At 40.0% G+C, this 23,767-nt stretch overlaps 1 protein-coding gene across 2 annotated transcripts in view; it reads left to right on the top strand.

Annotated features, from left to right (window-relative positions):
• Window positions 1–23,533, top strand: part of RHEB (Ras homolog enriched in brain) — a 39,823-nt gene extending 16,290 nt beyond the window's left edge. The window contains exons 2-8 of one of the 2 annotated variants that reach the window (XM_017826531.1): window positions 1,988–2,059; window positions 8,383–8,450; window positions 11,575–11,657; window positions 15,818–15,874; window positions 15,975–16,022; window positions 16,565–16,646; window positions 22,493–23,533. In XM_017826531.1, coding sequence (XP_017682020.1) covers window positions 1,988–2,059; window positions 8,383–8,450; window positions 11,575–11,657; window positions 15,818–15,874; window positions 15,975–16,022; window positions 16,565–16,646; window positions 22,493–22,585 — 503 coding nt within the window. In that variant the 3' untranslated portion in view covers window positions 22,586–23,533. The remainder of the gene's footprint in view (window positions 1–1,987; window positions 2,060–8,382; window positions 8,451–11,574; window positions 11,658–15,817; window positions 15,875–15,974; window positions 16,023–16,564; window positions 16,647–22,492) is intronic. The other variant, XM_017826532.1, reaches the window with a different exon arrangement.
• The last annotated feature ends 234 nt before the right edge of the window (window positions 23,534–23,767 follow it).

Raw genomic sequence — 23,767 nt, 5'->3', positions numbered from 1 at the left:
CTGTTTTTGTTTCCTCCTCTTTCACTGTTAGGAGGAAAGCAGTAATTAATACAGCTGGGTGTTAAATGCAGCGTTTTCTGTTGGCTCCCACTCCTTCCCGGGATTCAGTTCCCAGGCTTAGCACAGACAGACAGTAGCAATCAAGTCTTTCAGTTAGTTTAGGATCCTTCTGAAGAGGAAAAATGTTCAGTGATGATCTGTGCTACACTTAGCTCTTCTTATCTTGGATATTGTACAGCCTAATATAGAAATAGTTAAATTTGTTTTGAAACTGAGTGCCTAATGTGCTGGTATTGGCAAAGAATCTGGAAGCATGAACTGTGGGTAGTAACTTCATAAGCTGAAGAAAAAATAGTTTGAAAATTCACCAAGTGTTGTCCAAAATACACAGTTTCAGACAGTTCCTGGGATGCACAGTTTCAATCCCTAATCTGTCCTTATTAGGAAGATTTTGAATGAGGGGGGAGGGGGGATGTCCTTTCCTGGAGCAACAGTTTAAAGTGCAGTGTCCTCTGTCAACTTATACACAGTGAGTGTGACACCTTCAGTGGTGCTGTTAGATAAGATCAGAAAATGGTGTCTAAGAACATGATCTGAGAAAAAGCAAAAAAAAAAAAATCTTGATGATAGTTGGTCTTTCTGGGATTTGTCTGGATTTTTTGTTTCTTGGCATTGTTTCTTGAATGAGCTGGCATGACACTTGAATACACATGCTCATGACACTGAGCATGGCAGAAAATTAAATAGAAAACTGTTTTTTAGTATCTCCTGAAGGAATGCTTAGGAAAGTACTTTTTCTACAGCAAAGTTAAACATAGTGTGGTCTGAGCACTGCAAGTGGGCAGCCTTTATCCAAAGCAATTTATTCCTGAAAACAATTTTACTATTTAGTTCCACCACAACATTGGTTACTTAAGAAGTCATTGGGAGGCTTCCACTGAGTCGGATGGTCTTGAGTCAAAATTTTAACTTGAGGTCATATTTTGTTTGTGCTTCTGACTGATGAAAAGAATATAAAGGAGCATGAAGAATATACTCATGTCCAAAAGCAGCTAATGCACTTGGCAATCTTCTTAGGAGTGTATTTGTCCAGTAAACATAATGTACTAGGATTTAGTAGATTCCCAAATGTAGAGGATGTGCTGTAATGGAAATTGTAATGCTTGAAAAGTCTTCAGTTGCAGAACTTTAAAGGTCAATGCAGAACTTTATATGGTCAATGTATGTAATTTGCCTTCACCGTCTTGTAAAATCTCTCAAGACGGAGTTTTTGGGGTTTTTTTTCAATTTGCTACTAAGTTCAGTGTTTTGCATTACTCTAACTGAAATTTGGAACATAAAGTTGTCTGCCAAAGTATAGCAGTTAAATGGCTTCCAAAGGAAAAAAATCCAATTATGCCCCCTCAGTCACTGCTTAAAATACAGCATCCGCTGGTCTGTTGTGGTGTGGCAGTAGGAGGATTAATAGGAGAATATGCTGGTCTCAAGAATTTTGAGATCATCCTTTTGTCATGGGAAATATATCCAATCTTCAAGTCAAACCAAATTTGGCTAATTCTATCCAAGTTTTCTTTGCAGTGACTGAAACTGATCTTGAGTTTTATTTGCTTCTTGACAGAAAAACCTTCCAAGTATAGCAGTTTGTTAAATTTAGTTCTGTGAGGATTGTACACTGCTGCTTTTAGATTTGTTTTAAACTGGAGGAGTCGTTTAAATTATGCCCTGTTAAAACAAAAGCAGAACACATACCAAGTAGCTTTTGCTCTGCTTTTTAAATGTTCAGGAGACCCAGTTACTAGGAATAGGCATTTAATTTAAAACTAGATCAGTTGTCATGTATAGATACTTTAAATGAAGCATACAAAGCTCATATTGGCTAGATTGCTATTAGGTAGATAAAACATTAGTGTATCTACTTAGTAAGTGTAAAGTGATAACAACCTGAAGACTTGTTTCAATCTGTATTTCTCTTTTCCATTCTTTACAGGAAAATCTTCACTGACGATTCAGTTTGTGGAAGGACAGTTTGTTGATTCGTATGATCCAACCATAGAGAACAGTAAGTAAATAACTGACAAGCTGCTTTTCTGTACCTAAGTAACTTATCAGAAGTCCTTGGCGATATACACACTGCTTATGTGGGCATTTACGTATTAACATGAAAGCTCATTAATTAACTCTTAAGTCTTATTACTCTTTTAAACCAACGTTTACAGCATTGCAGCATGGAAATCACTGTGTACATGCTTCTCCAAACAGCTGAATTGTCTTTTAGCACTAAATGAAGGAAAACCTAATGAACCTGGCTAGAATGCATCTCCTTGTATTGTATTATGTTGTTGGACATCTGCTTCCCCTGATGTAGTCAGGGCACTTTAAATTACATATGTCACACCTGTATGAAAATGGGCCACTATATACGAGTATTCCAGAGTCTCACATTTCTTATTGGGTCAGTATATCCAGATGAACATAAAGCCATCAATACCAGTCAGAATTAAATGGCTGCCTTAGAAAGTTGACATGCTGTGGCCATGATAACTTGATAAACTTTTTAATTACTCCTTTCCAGCTGTTTGATAACAAGATTGGTACACTATCAGCTTGCTGCAAATACTGAGTATTTGACTTCTCGAGTGTCTTTTTTCTCTTAGCAGGTTTTTTTTTGTTGATATTAGTGCCTCTGTGAATAGCTAATGTAGTGGGTGGGTAAAGACATTAATACTAAAAATGCTGCCAAGAGCAAAAAGTCACTTCAGAGGTGAGTTACCTGGTATTCATTACAATCCAAGCATCTCTCTCTGAGCTAGAGATGGTCATAAAGTACTTGAACAACTGCAGTGCTACTCTGAGTAACTTGATCATACTGGTTTACTTTAATTGTGTGGCAGATAAAACTGGTTTCATGATTGTAACCCTGGAGTTGCTTGTATTTTAATGACTTCTGAAGTGCAGTGGTTTTAGTGTTTTGAACTTCTGCAGTAGGATGCTGAGCCTATGTGATACTCTGTAAGTTTGAATGAAGCAATCAGCAGAACAGGGTTTCTTTTGAATTTATATGTGGTAATAATTACGAATCAGTGGCTATCAGGATATTTTCCTTGGGATTATTTTACTGCTTAGAACTAAAATTCAAATGCTACTTTTTGAGAAACTCTCAATTTGCTTTAGCAAGTCAGAGTAGATAATTTACCCCTTGGCCTGAATGATCTGAGTGTTAGCTCTTACACAGATGTCATTCATACTGAGGCTTTCCATCATCCCTTTTTACTTTGCTAGAATTATAAGTAAGGTATGATTTAAATTAAAACTACGCACTAAATACTGAGGATTAAGTTTCTGTATTTTAAATCTTAATGTCAGTTGGGACAGGTTATTTTTACTCTCTCTTCTATATAAATGCAAATTATTTAAAGTAATCTTTTTAAGTTTTATGCAGTTATATGGGAATGAACGAATTTGACGTGGAGTCAAAAGTCCCTTCAAAATGCCGAGTCTGTGTCGTCTTGTAGCATTTTGACACCTTGGTACAAGCTTAGCTTGTTTCATCCTTTACCTGTTGTCTGTAACTGCTGTTAGAAACTCTGTAGCTGTGTGTCTCACACTGGTAGTGCTTCTTAACTATGAAAATACACCACAGATGAATTTTCTCTTACTTAATCCTTGTAGTCTGCTTTGCTTGCTTGATCTGAATTCTAATCATGGAGTATGTTATGGCCATGAAGACTTGTTGGGCGGGGGCATCCTGAAAAGGCTTAACTTTTCACTTGATTTCTTATTTATTTGGAAAACAAACAGCATTATTCATTTGGTGTAAGTCTTGTGATCTGTGGTTGTAGGAATTTGCTTTTTGAAAGGTAGAGAACTGAAGGGCCCTTCTTGCATCAGAACATATTACTGGGAAGTAAAGGTTGAAAACGTAGAAGTTATGCCCTGAGGTCCAAAACAGTGGGAAATCTGTCCCATCTTTAGGCCCTAGAATGCCTGATAAAGACAATATTTTAGAATTGCTTCTGTGAGGAAAGGAATAGAGAACACATTCTAATTTAACAAAAATTTTAAATTTATTGACGGTATCTTTTATAAGACAGAGATTTGCAACTAGTTTTGATGGGTGTAGTATAAACTAATTCTTTTGACTCATATACTTAATATTTTTAATTTTTTTTTTTATAAATCTTTGATCATTCCAGTCTTTTGACACTCCCAGCTGTATATTTCTGATTCTATGCAGGGTCATAAGACACAAAGTACGTTATCAACTCTTGCACTTTTCCTAGCTTATAATTTCAAATTTGGTGGACAGTGTTGGCAAAAAGTGTTGAGAAGTCCAGGTTCCTATACCAGGGACACTGTTGGAGAATGTTTCATTTTTCCAGTGCTTTTTATAGGAGGTTATAAAACCTTTTCAGTTTCATCTAGTGGTTGGGTCTACACTTACGAAAAAAGTACACAGTGAAGGGTAGACTGACCTGTGTGATTTCTGGTTTGTCTCCAGAATATTGTCCTTGTAATTTATTACAGTATTCTACCAGCATTGATGAAAGGGTAGTACTGCAGGTAGCTTAATCTTTATAATTTTTGTCTTCTAATAATAAAACTTGCACAAAATGCTGACTCTAAAGTTAATTGTATAGAAAGCAAGCTATAGTCAAGCTCTTACAGGAACAAGTTGTATAAGCCTTGAACAAAAGGAATAAGACCTACTATTCTAGGAATTTCATTTTCTAAGTGTGAAAATCTCTACCTTCGGAATTGTAAAGGGAAAATCAGGTGTATCAGATTTCACTGAGTGTTTGTGAAGGTGAACAGTGCTTCACTGCTGCATTTTCCTTTGCTAGTTTATTTAAGTTAGTGAGGATGTTGAATTCAGTTGCTTCTACTAAGCTTGTGTATCAGGAAGATGCACTTGTGTTCTGTGGCAGCAGCGGAGGTGAGACCTCACTGCTTAGCAACAGAGATTTTCCCTTTCTGAGTGTCCCAACAGGAGTGGCACCACGATGGTTTCAGGTTGAGAAACTAGTGGAACTACTACTTGTGGGAATGTTGGAAGCAGAAGAAAGATCCCTGGAGAGCAGGAGTGTGTGGAGGGAGTCTGTGTGGGCACTGGCCTGGATGGGGCTTTGAAGGCAGATTAGCTCATGTGAACTAAGACCATGGCAATTTAAAACTCAAAAATTTTACAGGAATGAGAACTAGAATCTGAATTTGGAACTCAAATAGGTCAGAAGGAACAGATAATGAAGACATGCACGTCTCCACCCACCCTATCTTTGCAGGGATGTGTTGTGTTGCAGGAAAGATGACAGCCCCAGTCTCAAATATTTTCTCCAGGTCCTTCAAGGGCTGCCTGGTTGCTTTTTGATTTTTGTTGCAGTTTTGGAGAAGCTTCAAGCACTGTTCCACAGCTCTGTGGTCTTCCTTTCTCCCTTAAACAGGCTCACTAGCTCCTTAAGGAAAGGACAGATCTTCCCCCATTCGCTTCCTGCCTCCATCCCATGTTTTTTGATGCAACTGTGAGTAGAAGTGTATTAGGAAGGGGGAGGGGGCTGGAGGAACCCTAGTAGTTGTGGAGGGGGTACCTATGGGTCTGTTAGAGCATCTTTAAGGCTAAACTTCTTCCACAAAGGGTGAATTGTGATTCTCCCCAGGAGCTGCTGGTGAGCAGCCTTCTCAAGGGGGGCAAGTGAGGCTTCTGAGGAAAATTAAAAATAGCTCTGTTGCATCACACATCTCAGTGTTGTGAAAGATGTCCTGACAGATTAGTGACAGGCATTGACTTTGAAATGAAGACAGCAGAAAGGGATGCAGGAGGTAGTAACCCAGGAACCCTAACGAGGTGGTTGTATTTAGCTACAGCAGTGATGTCGCACCCAAATCTTGGTTCGCGAAGCCTTAGCCATGATGATGTTGCACCACTCTCTTACTTTCACTCAGTTATCACTTGATCTGAAAGCCTGCATTTGTTTGCCTGCCTTTTTTTTAATCATAATGGCTTGTTTTCACAGTAGTTGTCATTTGAGTTGCATATACAGATAATTTCATTCATGCTGGTTTACTTGATCTTAGGGTAACACTGATCACTGGAGTTCCAGGTTGTAAAGTGTGAGCATGTCCTGTTCCAAGATCCGTGTTCCAGTTGATGAGCAGCATTTTCCAGATGCAAAATGACTTAGGGGTGCAGAGGTTGGTCAGGCCTGCTGAATTCAGTCCTTGGCCTACCAGGAAGAGCCAGGCTGTGCAGTGATTGTATTGTTGTTTTTCTTGCTCATCAGCACAACGAAAGGCAACGTGTCCCAGGATAGTAGGTGATGGAATTGGAAATGGTTGATTCCTCTGGATCAACAGATCACAATAAATACCCTTGCAGGTTTTTCGGATGATGAAATTCTTAACCAGGAATATTTTTTAAAAGCTTCAGCAAAGAAATGAAAGTCATTAATTGTGACTTCATCGAAGCAGATCTGTCTCCATGCAGTGGACTGTGCTTAGTGCTGCAAGGCTCTGCACTAACAGTTCTGCGGTGACTCCTCCACTGTTTCCCTTCCCTTATCTGTGTCACACTCTCTTCCAGTACTGATGATGATGATGATGTCTTTGCTGAGTCTCTTCTAGGCTTCTAGAATAGTCTGAAAAAGCTGTCATCTATCCCTTTTTAAATATTAACTTCATGATGCTCTTGAAGCTACTTTGACTGCAGAATGCTTTGATGTGTATGTGCAGTGTCAAGAGACTAGAGAGGGACTGTTGTTTCCATACACCTGTTAATGCTGTGTGTCTCCAGAGGAGTCTGTTTTCCCTCTGACTAAAAGCAGGGATATTGTATTATAGCAACGCTGCCTGTTAACATCTGTTCAAACAAACAGTTTGTCCCCATCACAGTACTCATCCAAGGCAAAGAGCTGTTGTGGATCCTTGTTTTATAACCTAAAACTTTTGTGCAGCAATGACAACAGCATCCAGACAGGGACTTGAGAGCAGCACATGTGCTAAAGCAGCTTTGTTAGGGGATGGCCAGGGTAAGGCAGGAGCTTTGGTTCCCCATTTCAAATGGCAGTTGCTGGTATTGTAATGGAAGTTGTGGGTGTTTTTTACACTGTTGATTTGGACACTCTGTGTTAGCTTGGCTTTGCTGTTTGAATTGCTCCTTTTTTTTTTGAAAGGGTGCTTTGATTTATGAGGTGGGTTGAAACCCCCAGTTTCAACTATTTCAGCCCACTTACTCGAGATAATGCTCAAATTGTGGAGACTTGACGGGACAATGACCTTTGGGGGAGGAGGAAAGTTGGACAACTTCAGCTTCTGGGAGACCCTGTTCAAACCCAGGAAGTGTAGGCAGGGGACTGCACAGTGGGGTTGGGAACATCCAACTGTGCAGCTTTGGGAAGCTGTGGACAGCTTAGCTAACACTACACTGACCCATTCCCTGACTCTGTTTCCCTGCTCGTCATTGCAGTGACAGATGAGGGTTTTAGGACTGTTAGTATTTGGGAAAATGACCTCAATCAGAGGACAACACAAACTTTACTCAGTATACCAGAACTGTCCCATAATGGTGTCTGGAGTGCATCTTGAAGGCCAAAGCAGAGCTCCAAAGCTGGGTTTGTGTGTTCTGGTCAGTACATTATTATTCCTACAAGAGCTGTGACACTTTGCTTTTGCAGTTGCACAACACAAACATTGAGTAAGATTCCTCAGCTCACAGCACGTTGGCATTTCATGAATCCAAGGAAGAGAAGCAGTTCTCATCACTTTTGGGACTGAGTGTGCTTCGTGACTGAGGACTAGATGGGCTGGAAGCTACAGCAGATGTGAAAGCAACATGGTGAACTTTTAGCTAATTGTCATTATTTAGGTTTAGTATATTCATAAGTGTGGTTCTATGTGTTTTAGCCCCCAAAGATTATTTTATTTTTCTTAATCAAGATCACTTACTTCATGGGATTTACATTTAGGAAATTGATTGTGCTAAACTGCATGGAAACTGAGGAAATATCCTATAATAAGTTCAAACTTAGCTTTGATGCCGGTTGTATTTAAGTGTCTTATGTTACCAGTAATTACAGTTGCCTCAAAGTTTCTTAGAAATGCATGTAAACCCCTGTTTTATTCTTTCCTTTTAAGAAAGTAAAGGAGGAACAGCTGCATCCAATGTGGGAATCTCCTGAAATTTGAAATCTTAAAGTAAATTTCTGAGTTTTGTTATCTGCAACAAACAAGTTAAAAGTACAGCACCCGATGTAGCCTTTTATTGCTACTTTAAAGCCTGTAACTAAAGTTCTTTTTCTTAGTGGCTTGGCTGACAGTGGCACAGATGAGTGACTTCTGATCCCTTCCTTGTGTGTAATTCTGACATGTTTCTGTATTTCTTCTTTGTTCTAGCTTTTACAAAACTGATCACAGTAAATGGCCAAGAATATCATCTTCAGCTGGTTGACACTGCTGGCCAAGTAAGTTATCTTTCCTTCTTTGAATCTCTCTTCAGAGTTAAGACAATAAGTATTCATAATTCTGTTGAACTAAGTTTGTAGTGACCGTGCATTCAGAGGTGAAATGATCCTGACTTCTTGTTTAGTCACTAAAGACTTTCTTTGTAGGGTTTGTTTAAAGACTTTGGTTTGGGGTTTGTTAGTGATTTTTTGTTTTGTTTTTTCCCTGTCTGTTGAATGAATGTCTAAAAAAGGGAAGAGGAAGAGGGAACTGCCTTAACTCTGTCCCAAAAGTACATAAGTAGCTTGTTTGATATTTACAGAGTAAATTAGGAGTCTTGCTTTAGATGGAAAATGTCACTTCAGTTAACCATGGGGAAATTTTCCATGAATTTTCCTATTTGTGTGTGCTCCAGCTACACCACCATGACTTGTATCCATGAAACAGTCTGGGGAGTAGGCAGAAATGCATGTAGGTGGTACTCACTGGGCTACCAATAAACTGCTGTAGTTTGTTTACATTTTAACGTGATGGTTCACGAATGTGTCCGAGCTTCCCGTAATGACAGGGAGCACAGGAGGAGACAGGGAACACGTGTCCTGGAGTGTGCTCGGGAGCTTTGTGAGGTGCAGGTGTTCATTACATACAGATCTAGGTGTTCATTACATGGGGCTGCTTGGCTGAACTTGCACTGCACGTTCCGTGCACAGGAGCGCTGCCTCTTTTGAAACACTCTGTATTAGGGAAAAAACCATCAGGGATCATTAAAACCCTGTATTTTTATCCTTAACATTTTTTTGCTTATGTGTTCTTACCTTCTGTGATCTCATACGATGCCTTTGGGTTTTACCAAACTGTGAGTAGTGTTAAACAACGTTAGTGTTATAAAATCTGCTACCAGTACTTAAGAACTGTAAAGCTGTGGGACACTTGCTCATAGCTGGGGGACTGTTCAAAAGGGCTGTAACCTTCTAGGTATGTTTGATTGCTTTCTTTGAAGAGCACCATGCTGTATTTATGTGGTGTCAGCTTGTGGTGCTCATCAGCAACACGTATGATCTCTGAGCTGTCTGAGCACAGTACTGGCCACACGTTCTGGGGCAGGATTGTTTGATGGGGATTGTTCTGCAGAGGAGAGTGAGGGTGAGAGAGGGGCAGGCTGAGAAGTGTGAGCAGCAGAGGAAGCTCCATAGGTGTCATTTTGTGCCATTGTAAGTGCACTCGCCTTACAGCTCCGATTGTGTAGCTCAGTGATAAAAGAAAAAATTTCTCTTTGAGGGGGAAATTGCCTTCTGGGAAGGCACTGTAACTCACCAGCAACATACCTCTATTGCTGAGGATTGATTTAACCTTATACAGTATTTTAGAGCCAAAATAGCTTCTTTCCCAGCCTGTCGTTATTTTAAAATTTAATTCTTCGTGGAATGACTTGAACTTTGAGTTCTGGCTCACAGGGTTAGAGCGGAGAGATGATTTGGGGTTATGGAGGGTGTGGCTTGGACAGATTTCTTTTTTAAGTCAGTCTTGCTTAATGGTCCATAGGGAGTACTTATGTGTATACAGCACAGCAAGGATTATATTGTAGATTTGTTATGTACTTTTGAAAAAAAAGCACAAGAGTTGTAGCAACATTGTTATATCACTTGACAGATTTCTTAATTTGACCCACAAGTTCCAGGGAATTGGCAGGTTTTCTTCCTTCTCCTAACAAGCTAAAAATTAAGTCATGAATTAGAAATAGTTGAGGTTATGGCACTTATTTTTCTTGGTACTCCTCCTCTGTCCTGTGTCTCTTTACCTGTCATGGTTATTTACTGAGCTCTGTGCAGTTCAGTTCAACAGGAGTCTTGGTACGGGGTCACAGAAGAGAAGCGCAAAAGGAAATCTTACCTAACACCAAATTCCAGCGGATTTACCAGGAATTCCTGAGGAATTCCGGGTAAAGTCAAGCAACAGAGCTGCACTTTCACCTGTTTTACACCGAGACCAGCTTGGATGCCTCCTCTATTGACTTTGGGATTACACATCCCACTGGAGTGGCAGTTCAGCGTTTCACAGAAGATGGGGGAGGGCTGCCCTCTGTGTGTAGCAATAAAGGCAAATAAGGGCAGCTTTTGTTAAGTGTTATTCTTTCAAACTTTTTTTGGCTGGATCTGTGAAGTTGATTTATGAAGAGTTTTTCCTCTTCTGCCAGTTAGGGAAGTTTGATTCCTTTTGGCTGTCTGGATTTAAGCTGTGTGATTGCACTGTTCCATCTGTTCAGCCATGACAATATACAGAGAGGTTATTTGATCTTAAGCTAAAATTAACATTTTCAGAAGCACAGGTTTAACAATTTGAGAACTCATCCCTTAAGAAGTATGGCTGTTGTCAAAATGGAAATTTTTCCTGGGAATATGAGTTGGAACAACTTAGGTTTTTAACATTGGATTCCTAGTGTTTGTGTTGCACTACCTGCAATATATCAGTGTTTCATTTGCCTCTTTGGTCAGTTCCTTTTCTAGAGGGGTAGTAAATTCAGTGATGAAGTTTCTGGTGGTTTTTTTGGTTTTTTTATTTATTTAAACACTTGTCATATGATGTAAACTTAGAGTTGTCATATAGCATCTAATAACTGTATTTCTTGCATCTTTAGTTGATAAACATTAGTTAGTAAGCCACAATTAATCACTTCCTAACAGACCCCTTAGGTAATTTAGATGTGATCAGTGTCACTTGAAATTACAAACTGCTAGATCCTGTTGTCAGCTGGTGAAATTACGATTTTGAAATGTATCACCAGCAAGATAAGAGGCGTAGTTACTAATTAGTGGTGGGACAGAGTAGATGTTTTGTACTAATAGAAACTGATAATTAAGCAGGATAAGAGGATTGGGAATAGCTTCAGCTCATCCATAGTCTTAGAGGGAATAAACCAGAAAAGCTGTAGATTAAATTGTACAGTATACAGACTGACTTTAGCTTTCTCTTAATTTGGTAAAGATTCCACATCTGACATTGTGTTGAAAAAAAATCTGAAAGTACTACCCATATAGAATGCACCTCATGTCTTAGAAATATGACCATCTTATCTGATGGTGATCTGATAGCATCAAGTTCTGAACTGTGGCAACCTTAATTTTAAATGCAATATTCCTTCTACAGGATGAATACTCCATATTTCCTCAGACGTACTCCATAGACATCAATGGCTACATTCTTGTTTATTCAGTCACGTCAATAAAAAGGTAATAAAATCTGTTGTGTTCTTCTGGTTTAGGTGTTTTCTGGGTTTAGCTCCTACCTCTGCTATGTTTTCTTTATCTGTGAATAATTCAGTTAATATCTCTTTCCCTTAGAAGTACAATAGAAATTAAAATTAAAGCTTTTTCAGAAATGTCCACTCAGATCCAAATGTCACAGGCACTTTGCAGACTAATATGCAAGGTGCCATGTAAGAAATGAGACAGTGCTGAACTAGATTATTTTGAGGTGTAAGTAAAAGTACAAAGAATGATTTCAGGAATAACTACAGAGTTCGTTGCTCTTGCATTAGATACAAAGGCAGATGTAAACCTGAACCTAAAGGGCACTGTACCTTCATGTGAAGTACCCAATTAGTTGCTAGATAATTGCTCAGCCTTGTAGCTTTTTACAGTACTGAGATTTCTTTGACTTCTTGTCTTGGATTGTTCCAGTTAACCATCAGAAATTTTCTTATAGACAGCAATGTATGACTCTTGGACTGCAGACTCACTCTTGACATGCTGCAGCCAGAGGATCTGGTTTTTCCATGCTATTAGCTGTCCATTCTGACGTGAGGGCACAGTCCATTGTAGCTGGAGTCATTTACTTGCAAGACTCATCTGGGCCTTTGTATTATTTTGTCATCTTCTGCTATTTTCTCCCTTCCTGTGGTCATCTTGCTTGTTTAAGTACTAGTTATTCTTGAGGAGATGTTAATTTTCTAATATTGTACAGTATCTTCTTTTGCAACAGCTGAATTAATCCTGTTTTCTTAATTTTTTTTTAGTTAAATGAATAAGATCTTAGACTTTTCACTGTCATCAGGTGCAAGAGAAGTAGGTGCTTCTCTTATACTTGAAGAAAGTTGATCAGATCTTTGTGAGTGCTGAAGCTTTCCATGTCTTTTCCTCTAAATCAGACAAAACTGGTCATTTCAAGTGCTCTTTAGCAGACCATTGTAATACAACTTGCCTATTGGCTCTTCTGCCCTTCTCAAAGAAAGGATATGGTCTGATTATGAACTTCTGTTGCTTCCAAGATCTTTAATGTTGAACAGATTTCACAGTCCTTCGTTCTTGGTTTTCATCTTCAGTTCTGAAGTAGAGAAGGTCAAACACGTGATCTGGAGGAAATCCAATGGATGTTGGGTTTTTGTGTGTCTAGAGACACTAAACTACCTAGTTCCATTGGATCTGGGTTTTTTAATGAGGGATTCAGTGTTGATGCTGAGTAACGTCTGTGAAATAGGAGTTAGTGTTCTCTGCCTTGAGAACACTCAGAAAATGAGTACAGAAATGTTCACTGGTAAGTGGTACTGTGAGGCCAATAGTGGCTTTGAAAAAATCACTTGGAGGATTCTGCAACTTGTGCTGTTCCTTGGTTGGCAGCTAAAGGACACGTTCTTAGTCACTCAGTTGTTGCCTCATGATGTCTGTGGTAGCATTCAGTTGGCTAAAACAGAAACCAGGTTATGGTGAAAATATAAACAGGACAGAATAGTTTAAGACTGCAGGTAGAAACTCTTACCATCAGTATTTAGTCTTGATCAATTTATTCCAAGATTGTTTGGGTTTTGGGGTTTTTTTCTTCCTTTAAATTTTCAAAGTACCAATGATCCCATCTTGTTCAATTCCTTGTGTTCTGTATCAAGACATTTTTTAGGCAGTAGGGAAGATCTTCCACAATACTCTGATAGTATCAGTGACTTGCCCAGGCAGTCAGATCAGTCACCATCTGTCTTGACTTCTGTCCAAGTGTGTGTATTGATCTGAGTATTGATCCAGCTGGGGTGAGAGCTTTGACAGCAAACTTAATAGAAATGCTCTTTTAAAATTACCATCTTCCCTGCCAGCCTCCAGTGGAAGTTTAAATAGGACTTGAATAAGAGCTAATGCCCTACATTTTTCATATTCCCAGGCTCTCAGCAGCAAGGTTACTGGGAGGCTTTTGCTCTAGTTCAGCTTAATTAAATTCCAATTTTGTATCTTGCTAAGTTCCATGATTTTGTGTAACACATTTATCTGCCAGCTAGTATTTTTTTTTTTTTTTTTTTTTTTGCATTTCACACATTTTGCTGTTTCCTGTAGCCCATTTGCTTGACAGAACTAGAAAGGACCTCTTATAGTCAGTCTCCAGATCTCTCACAGTTTCACAGCTTAATGTGATGATGTTCTTTTTGGATTGGTCAGCATCTGTCTTAGTGTGTCACTGCTCCTTCTGACCTTAATTATTTGAAAAGCTTTCTAGAACACTAATTGGTCAAGCCAATTTAATTCCTGGCAGTTCTTGGCAACTTGTTTCTGTGTCAGAACTGTATTTGAGTTTAAATAGCACTTCTCGTGTGACTTCCACCTCGGTCAGTTAACAAAGATCAGTTGTTTATTTGTAGTATTTTTGCTGGACAAGGAAGCTTGTGAACTCCTAGACAAACAGATAGATACCCAGAATTGGAAAATGGGGAGCCCAGGTTGGACAAGAACACCTGGCAGCACTGTGCACTGGGACCTCAGGTGGGGACTCACCAGGGCTGTGCTGTGATGTATTTCTGGCTGAGCTGGAAACAACACACCTAATAGGGGAGAGGAAACAGAGATTGTACTGTGCCACAGTTATCCTGTGGCTACTGTGCTAAGATCCTTCCTCTTTCTTCAGATGAAAAACAGTTTTATGGTCTGCAGCAGATTTTTTTGTAGCATTTTCATTCTTCTTTCAGTTTGCAGGGTCACCTAGTTCTGTGTGTAGCATTGCCTCTCAACTCTGTCACAGCCAAGCTCCATTTAATTTTTTTTTTTTAAATAATTAGGAGTGTCCAAGACAAGTTCTCAAGACCAGAATTTCACTAATAGTTTTCAGCATAAACTCTTTGTGTCCTTGAAGTCCTTTCATTGATTTCACGTTTTCCTGTAATCTGTAGTATCCAGCTTGAGTTACCAGTAGTAAGTTGTGCCAGACTGAGTCAGGCTTTTGTTTACAAAGAACTCATTTTCTTGATAGGATATACTGAAACTATTAGCTGAACATGGAGAAGCATTGTGTTCTACTTAGTCTCAAAAATTATTGCTGCAGTCAGACAAATTTACCTACTTGACAGAAAATCCATCCTAAACGTGGTAGCATTTATTGTTCCAGAAGTGAGAGGTTTCAATGCTTTGAGTAGTGTTTTTAGGCACCAGGTCTTTGATTGCTCTGAGATGGAAGTGTGTTTGAGTGCTGCTCTATTTTTAAGAGTTTCAACTCTAATTGAAATGCAGTGCAAGTCAAGACACTGCCTGTAGCTAACAACCTTGGAAACTGGAAAAGTTTCAGTCCCTTTTTTTTTGTTGTGTGTCTCATCTGTGAGCCTGTGCCTCCCTTAAAACAAATCTGAGTTGTGCACTTTGTGTACCAGCATTCATTCCGTAATGTAACTAGAGGAGCACAACATCTGCTCTTCAGCCCCGTTTATAGCTTGTTCCCAAAAGTACTAAACGTCAAATGCAGTGGATTTTGTTAGTGAGGTTTTTGCCTTCTTGGTATTTCACAGTACTGCTTCTTTACCTCCTATATCCAATCTTCACCTACATGGTAGGGCAACAGACAACAAGTATTCGAATAATCACTGTTTCAATGCCATCCTGCAGATCAGTTTACTCACTTTCCATAGAAAATTAAAATTTTAGGCTTATTTTGGCTTTCACATAAGTAAAACTTTAAAATTATGTATGAACTAAGTGTTCTTTAAAAACAATGTATTCTTTTGAGATGGAGCCTGGTTAACTAATTACTTTTTCTTTCCAATTGCTTTAATGTGACATACTCATCCAGGGTTGTTGGACTGCAGCAGTTGAATTTCTCGCTGCAGATATAAACCAGATGAGAGGTGGGAGGGACTTGGGGTGATTCTGTGTTAGATGCATCAGTCCTGGGTAATGTTATTTATTTCTGTAAATGCCATAGCTGGGGAGGCTTTAAGGGTAGGCACAGGCTGGTCTCTGCTGCTGCTGGGACCAGTTTGCTGTTGTAACACAAGTGGGTGAGACTTTGGGGCATCTTTGTAGTTCTGCCATTGTACATAGAGTAAGTTTTAAACACAGCAACCTACATATGCATGTAATTGCTTGTGTATTGGGTATTGAGGATAAACATCAGAGTGCATGTGTGACTTCATCCCTTTATTTTGCAGTTTTGAAGTGATAAAAGTTATCCATGGCAAGTTATTGGATATGGTGGGAAAAGTCCAGTAAGTAGTGACACTTTCATCTCATTTCATTGCAGGCATGTTGCTAGTGCTTTGTTCAGTATACTGTAACTGTTCTGAAGTTCTGAACTTTCTTTCACAGAATACCCATTATGCTGGTTGGAAATAAAAAAGACCTGCATATGGAACGGTATGTGAACTCCAGAATGTGGGAAATGCAAGGCAGCAGCCCACATTCCTGTGGCTGCAGCGCGCTGGCTTTGTTCTTGGCTTTCCATAACTAAAATCAAATTGTAGGTTAAAATAAGGTACTGGGCAAGGGAACTGTGTCCAGAATGTGAACTGTGAGCCATGAACTTCTGTTGTAATGTTGATTTTTGCTGTAAGGTTCCAGGGACAGTCATTTAACACTCTGGGTTTGTTTGTGTTTTTTTTCCAAAATAAGTAACAGAAGTGTGTTTGTCACAACTGTACAATACCAAATGATGCTACAGATCATGAAAATAAAGCAGTACTTTGGGACAACTGCTCTTCTGGGTCGTAGAGGAGTTTTATACCTGGCCCAGTAGTGCATTTGACAGCAGCCAAAAGCAAATGCTTTAGATCAGACTTCACAAGACATTCCTGTTACAATGCACTTAATGTACTTTGGTACTTGGAGGTATTTCTTGACATATCAGATTCCAATTTTTCTTCAAGCTATAAAGAACATACTTTTCTTTCTTTGGTCAGGGTGATCAGCTATGAAGAAGGGAAAGCTTTAGCAGAATCCTGGAATGCAGCTTTCTTGGAATCTTCTGCTAAAGAAAATCAGGTAATGGATTTAAGAGTCACTTCATTCAAACAGCAGTGTAATGGATGACTCATAGTTTCACTTAATAAAGGAAGCTAAAGTATTTGCATGTACTCTACAGATATTTTGTGTAGATGGAAACAGAATGGCTGCCTGCATTCAGGTTTATGTGTTTTTTCCATGCAACTGTCAATGGGAGGAGGAAGTGAAGAACTGAAAGTTAAGCTTCTCTGAACATAGCAGAACACTTAGTGACAAAAAAAAAAAACAAAACCAGATCCACGTGGTGGGTGGGACAGGGTCTGTTACCTTAAATAAGAGGTCACTGATTATACAGCAGTGAGTTGGTATGAGGGGATGAACCTTGTGTATTAAGGTGCTCAGTCTCTCTGTTGTGGGGAATAATCATTCTGTGTGTCCATGGGGTGGGGGCACACAGAAAAGTGTCAGAACACAGCAGAAGCTCAGCACCACTGTGACACAGCTGGAGTGAAGCTGCACAACCTGAAGCATTTTAACCCACACACATTTACACTTGCTGGTCTCCTATCACAGAAAGAAAGTGTTTAATTACATGGTAAATAACATCTTATTCTTGGTTGCTCTAAATAACTTTTTTAAAAATGCCTCCTAAATACGTTATGGCATCTGAATTTGTTCCTGTGGCTGGTAATAATATTTTGTCATTGATTTGACATATCTTAAGCTACAGGAGCCTCCTAGTTCAGATGTGAAGTGATGGATAACTGCTGCAGGCTGGGGAGGAGGTGTAGGTTTTTTCCCTTCTTTTTTTTTATTTTATTTTTTTCTTATAGCTCTCAAGAGCATCAAGGCTTTTGAGTTTTGAAAATATAGACACATGATAAGGTCTCACATTTAAGGTAGCATATCACATCCTTGTCCTCCTTGATAACACGAGCACAATCAGAAGGGCAGTCATGTAGCTATGACAGGACCTGTTTCAGCAGCCTTTCTTTCTTTCCCTGTCCCCTATCCCCAAAATCAAAACAAAAGCTTTTGTCCAGTATTTATTGTCAACAATTCTACAACTTTACTTGAGTAAAGTTGGATTTTCCCTGGAAGAAAATCTTGGATTGTTTTTTGTCACCAGATATGGAACACTTGGAGTTAGTTTACCAGTACTTCTGACTTGTATGAACCTTGTCAGAACTGGGCATGATGAAAGCATGAAATTTCTCAATACCTTCTCTGTATGCTGGAGAGCTTCAAATGCATACCAAAGGAAATTAAATTGACAGTGTAAAGAATAAACCCATTAAAAACATCTGATCTTTTTTTTCCACTTCTTTATTTTTAAATGACTTAATACTTCTGGATTAGGCAAAGCTGTTGCCAGTGCTCTTTTTCTTTTGGCATATGTTCACAGTGTGTAACAGCACAGCGATTCATATGCAGCAGAATATCTTACTGGTAACTTTTCTGGAGTTTTTATTGTTCTTGAACCAAGAATAAAAAAGGTTGGCTTTATTTATGCAAAGAAGCTGCAAGCTTTCTAGGATGCTTGGCATCTCTTGTGTGTTAACTTGCTGCACTGACAAAGCCCCATTGACTGCCATGTATTTGTGACTGTTCCTTAGTCTCAGACTGTCTGTATTAAGTTAAGCTGCCAGCTGGAATTTATATAGCAAAATTGGTAGCCTTCAGGGAAATCAGAATGGCAATTGCATGTCTTATACTCAAAATCCTGGGCAGGCCTGTACAAATCCCACCAAAAAAAAAAAATAAAATCAGAAGTTGTGTGTATTCTTGCTGGCAAAGGTCTTCCTTTCAGCAGGATCCTCCAGAACAGCAATTGCAGGTCACTGTAAGTTGTGTCCCTCTGGATTTAGCAGCAGGTTGTCAGAGGCAGGTGCTCGAACACAGTTCCTCCTTCACGCCTCTTACATAATACACTTGGAAAATTTGTCCAACTTGAAGTTTGGGAGATCATATGTCACTTCTGAGATGGGTGCTCACAGCATGTGACCATCCTTCAGCCTCCCTGACATATTTCCTTCGGAGGGTTGGGATGTACGGAAGAAAGTGGGAAGGAGCCCAAAACTGGCACAGCTGCCTTAGTCTGTCTCGCAGACCTCCACCTCTGAAGGGGTGGAAGACTGAGCGTTGAGAGCCAAGTGTGGAGTCTGGATCTGTGAGGTGCTGGGGGAACAAGTGACGTCAGGCATTGTAACATCCCTCCCTGTGGGTTGGACCAGGAGCCCTTCTGAACTCAAGCGGGTTTTTTCCTCCAAATCTTATTTTGACAGAGTAAAACCAGCTCATCTATAGACCTCTCTCAAGACAGAGTATCTTCTCTTACTCTGAAACTGTCTCTGGTTTGGGGGGAAAAGGGTTTTTTTTGACCTTGATAACAACCTATGCTGTCATTTTCCTGGTACTGAGTGTTCACCTTGCATAAGTCAACATTACTGGAAAAAGAAATCTGTTGGTACTTTTGCTTTGAAGTTTATCCAGATAATCACCTGTACTGGCTTTGTACAGCAAGTGTAGCTTAACTATTGATATTAATTCTATACTCCTTCCAACAGTGCTTTAGCTTCTGTTTGCTTAATAGAACACCAGTTTGATGCTTAAAGGGATGAACTGGAGTGGACTGGGAATTCAGAACTTCAGCAGAGTTCAAAGCTTCCTGAGTGGGGGAACATCTGTTAATTCTCTCAGAAACTGAGCCATCTCTGTGTGGTGGATGTGGAGCAGAGGAATGACAGTGTCTGGTGTGCTGGTCTGAGATTGGCACATCACATCTGTGATGTTCTTCACAGCTGTGAGGAGAGAAGGTCTTTCTGCCACAGGGGTTAGACCACACTCCGTCAGCTGCGTGGTTTGTCCTTTGCAAAGAACTGCTGAAACCAGAGGTGTTCCCTATAATAGGATCTGATGGCAAAGGCTCATTTCTCCCTCTTCTACCTTCCTGCTTTGCCCTCCTGCTCCACCCCCCACCCAGAAAAATCCTTTTTGGAGCATCTACGAGAGTCCAAGGAGCTTGGCCTAGCAATGTTGGGCAATTAAAATAGCTCTGTAGATTAACTTAAGCAAACTATACCTATTCTGCCAGGAGTTAGCAAAAGATAACACATTCCAGAAATGACGTGACTTGGAGTAGATGGAAAGTGAGACAGGCAAAGATCAAAGCTGTGGTGATGATAAATGGCAGTGGCTGGCCACAGTCCTCAAGGTCAGATACATCTCCTCCAGACGTGGGTGACCTGGTAGGACTTTGGGAGGAGCCTGCATATCACCAGCACATCAGTCATCAGGGGAAGTCCCTGGGCTTTGGGAAGGCAATTCTGAGACTTCATGGAAAAGACCTCTGAGATGACTGCTGGGCTATTATTGTAATGTCTTCTCAAGCTGCTTCGTTATTACCAGACATGCTGAACTGCTTGGGATAACTTCAGGAACTTCAGGCCTTTCTTGTGGAATTCCCTACTTAGTTTAACCTAGGCCATGGTAGAGTGCTTCATCTTAATCCCAGTACAATAACGTAGTAACTGTTTGAAATACAGCCAGAATCCAAATTGGTCTTAAACCTAGTTGAAGGTGGGAGCCAACTTTTACTGGAAGAATTTAGGGAGTAACAAGTAACCAAGTTATGTTCATCCAGCAAGGAAGTAGCAAAAAATGTACTTTTTACCAAAATGGAGGTCTCTTAAAAACCAGTTACTTGGTTGTTGCTTATTTTTCAAGGGCAACTTCATCTTTGAGCTCAGAAGATTCAGTGCTCAGTAAATGCTTCAGAGTAGTTTGGGATCCCAGGATCTGACATGTTTGGACTGTGTTTAGACTGGCAAAGGATGGAGGAAAAACTCTCTCTTCCTTTGCCTAAGTATTGTTCAAATTCCTTTGCCCAGTTCTGTGCCAGGATAAACCAGTAGTATGAGCAGTTGAGAGTTTCCTCTTTGAAATAATAAAACAGTTGCCAAAGGATGACTCCGGCAGCTGTGGGCTGGATTTGGGTGCTTGCACCTTCCTGCTGGCTCCTGGCAGCACATTCCTGACTCCCTGCTCGTGCAGAGAATTCCACATCCTGAGCTGTCTGTCCTGCTCCCACCGAGGGGCACATCTGCAGCAGCAGCTGAGTCTCTGGTGTCTCCTGCATGGTGCTGAGCTCCCTGGGCAGCAGGTGTTGCCCAGGCTGACATGGATTTTGTTTCCTCAGGGGGAGAAAGGTAGAAGGAAGGCAGATGGCTTTCTGTGGGCTAGGTGTGACCTACATTCCATGATTGGAACATATGGAGGCAGATGCATATAAAGTCTGGCTGTGTTCTTTATTCCTTGTCACAAAACACAGCTTCCTGTGTTGTTTAAGGGCTCGGTCTAAAATTCATCAGCAGATTTGAGCTGGATTACAAATTCCGAAGCGTTAACTGTGGGACAGCGACTAAACCTTCCCAGTGAATGTGTATTTTCTGTGAAATGAATTAACAAACCCCATGAACTCCTACATCCTACTGCTTCAAACAGCACGTCTTTGACAGGGGGGTGTGCAGCTTCTTGGTTGACAGAGTAAGTTGTGGAGGTTTTTTAATGGGTGCTGTGAAACGTGGGCATGAAGAACTTGTGCACTGAAATGAAACCATTGAAAATTTTGCCTCCAAGGAAACAGTGGTGCAGTATATTTGTAAATCAGTGCATCACCAACTTTTGATTAAGGGAAACTCTTCATTAGTGGAACGAGTTTGATAGCAACTGCAGTGCACGGTTCTTCTAGAGTCTAATTTGCCCAGGAAATGTATCATTACTGAACTAATGAGCCACTTCTGTCAGGTCCTGTTGGGATTGCAGGAAGCTGCATTATATGGAGGAATACTCTATTTCCAGCTGGTGAAATATTTTAAACAGTTCCAGAGATCATACTGTGCACAAACAGTATAAATATGGGAAACTTTAACATTCAGTCTAATCTTGTTAAGTTTGTTGTGGGGATTCAGTCAATGGGATTAATTTGGAAGTGATCCAGTTGAGAATTATGTCTTGTGGAGGTGGAAAAACATGTGTTAGATCAGAATACATAGTCATAAATCACCGGGTGCTCTTCAGCCTGCTGATTAAAACCACAAAACCCCCTTTTTATCCTCTTTCATACTGCGACTGCTTTTATATAATGAATATATTTTCCTATGCTTGGAATTCCTGAAATGGGTGACTGGAGGTTAGATCAAATGGCACATCTGAGATGATCATGAGAACATTTCCAAGTTGAAGATTCAAACACTGAAGCACTAATTGTACAGTGCAGGCTGTTTAAAATATAAACCCCCTTTCTCTCAGAAGGGCTTAATCAAAGGATATTGCTTAATATTTGTGTTTTCCCCTCATGTTCCTGCACCATGTCTAATACTGATCTTACCTATAGGGAAGATGAGAAAATCAAGAATATTAAAAATAACCCTCATTCTGGGTTGTGCAAAGTCAGTGTTGACAGCTGAAAAATCTGCTGCCTTCTGTAGTTACTCAGTATCTTAAAGATTACTGAGAGGAAATGAATTGGTTTATTCTCCGGAGCAGCACAGCATCAAGATCTTCCGTGCTCTCAGTCATTCAGTGCAAGCTCACTATGCAAAATAAAGTGAATTACAGTTATTAGCTCTGTTGTGAGTCTGGCTCACTGTGTACCTGCCCTCCCTGCTGTGACAGAAACCAGTTGAGGATTGCTGTGGAACAGGGGTTTACACTTTCCTTTGGAATGGAAATTACTGTATTTTCCCTCTTCGCTTTCGGACTGAGCATTGGACGTGCATTTATCTGCTGATGCAGCCAGTAAAACTGCTAACGTATTTTTAATTATTTTTTCAGTAAGTAGGCAGTTTCTTCTTCCCTCCTAATGGTGCGCTCTCTCTTTGCAGACTGCCGTTGATGTTTTTAAGAGGATAATTTTGGAGGCAGAAAAAATCGATGGGGCAGCTTCACAAGGGAAGTCTTCATGCTCAGTAATGTAATTCCACTGCAGAACCTGAAAACACTGGGAATACATTCTACCTGAAGAAGCAAAACTGCCCATTATCTTTAAAGATAAACTATGCTTCTTTTTTTTTTTTTTTAATTTTTTTTTTTCTTCTGTTAACCTGAAAGATAAACAGTTGGTTTGGAGCCTTTCCCTTCAGATTATGTTAAACTCTGACTCCTGTGCAAATGGCTTCACTTCCATTTTCAAATTTTAAGCAATCATATTTTCAATTTATATATTGTATTTCTTAATATTATGACCAAGAATTTTACTGGCATTAATTTTTCAGTGTAGTTTGTTGGTTAGAATAATCATCAAAATGATGCATATTGTTACACTACTATTAACTAGGCTTGGATATCAGTGTTTCTTTGTGTTAAATGTATACTTGTAAATAAAATAGCTGCAAACCTTAAATGTTCTGTTTATAATTTTTCGTTGATTACTCCATATCAACTTTTTTCTTTTTTTTAAATTTTATTTTATTTTTTTTCTTTGTGAAAAATGTTCACCTGCTGACCTTAAGAGGAGGCGTGAGAGATCCTTGGAGCCAATGGATTGTTTGACTATTGCTTGGGAAGTTGTTTGCGAGTGATCCCAAACATTTTTTGCTACTGGAACTCCAGGCTGGCCAAGGAGCTGAGCTTTGCTTTGTACCCGTTCACGGGAAGGAGAGACGAGTGACAGCTTTTTTTTTTTTGGAAGGGGTTTCAGTCAGACAAACCTGCTCTGTGTTTTTCCTCTGTACCTGTTGAGTGGAGGGTGCGCGGGTGTCCCGAGGAAGGGGCCGGCGGACCCCGTGCTGTGGACTGTTCACCTGGACTTGTAGCTGGGAACGCTGTCAGGATGGAGTGAATTTATCCAGGTCACAAGCGTAGACTTGTTAAGAGAACAAAAAAAAATGTCATTTAAAATAAATTGCACGTCCTGAACAAACCGATGTGGGCTGTTTGTCGTGCGTTTCTCTGCTTCTGCATCTGCGTGGCACTGGTGGAGGTGAGCGGTCTCCTGGCATCTGGCACAGCCCTGTGCAGCTTTCCCTGACCAGCTCCTTGGCTTTTGGACTAGAGGCTTGAACAAGCCTTGATCTCTCAAGTCTGGAAACAAAGTACTTCAACTATATATTTAAAAAATGTGCGGTTGAGCTACTTGGTATTGAAAAGCAAAACAAACC

Source organism: Lepidothrix coronata, unplaced genomic scaffold, assembly GCF_001604755.1.
Source record: "Lepidothrix coronata isolate B3197 unplaced genomic scaffold, Lepidothrix_coronata-1.0 Scaffold128, whole genome shotgun sequence".
Classification (NCBI taxonomy): Eukaryota; Metazoa; Chordata; class Aves; order Passeriformes; family Pipridae; genus Lepidothrix; species Lepidothrix coronata.
This window is presented reverse-complemented; position numbering and strand designations above follow the sequence as displayed.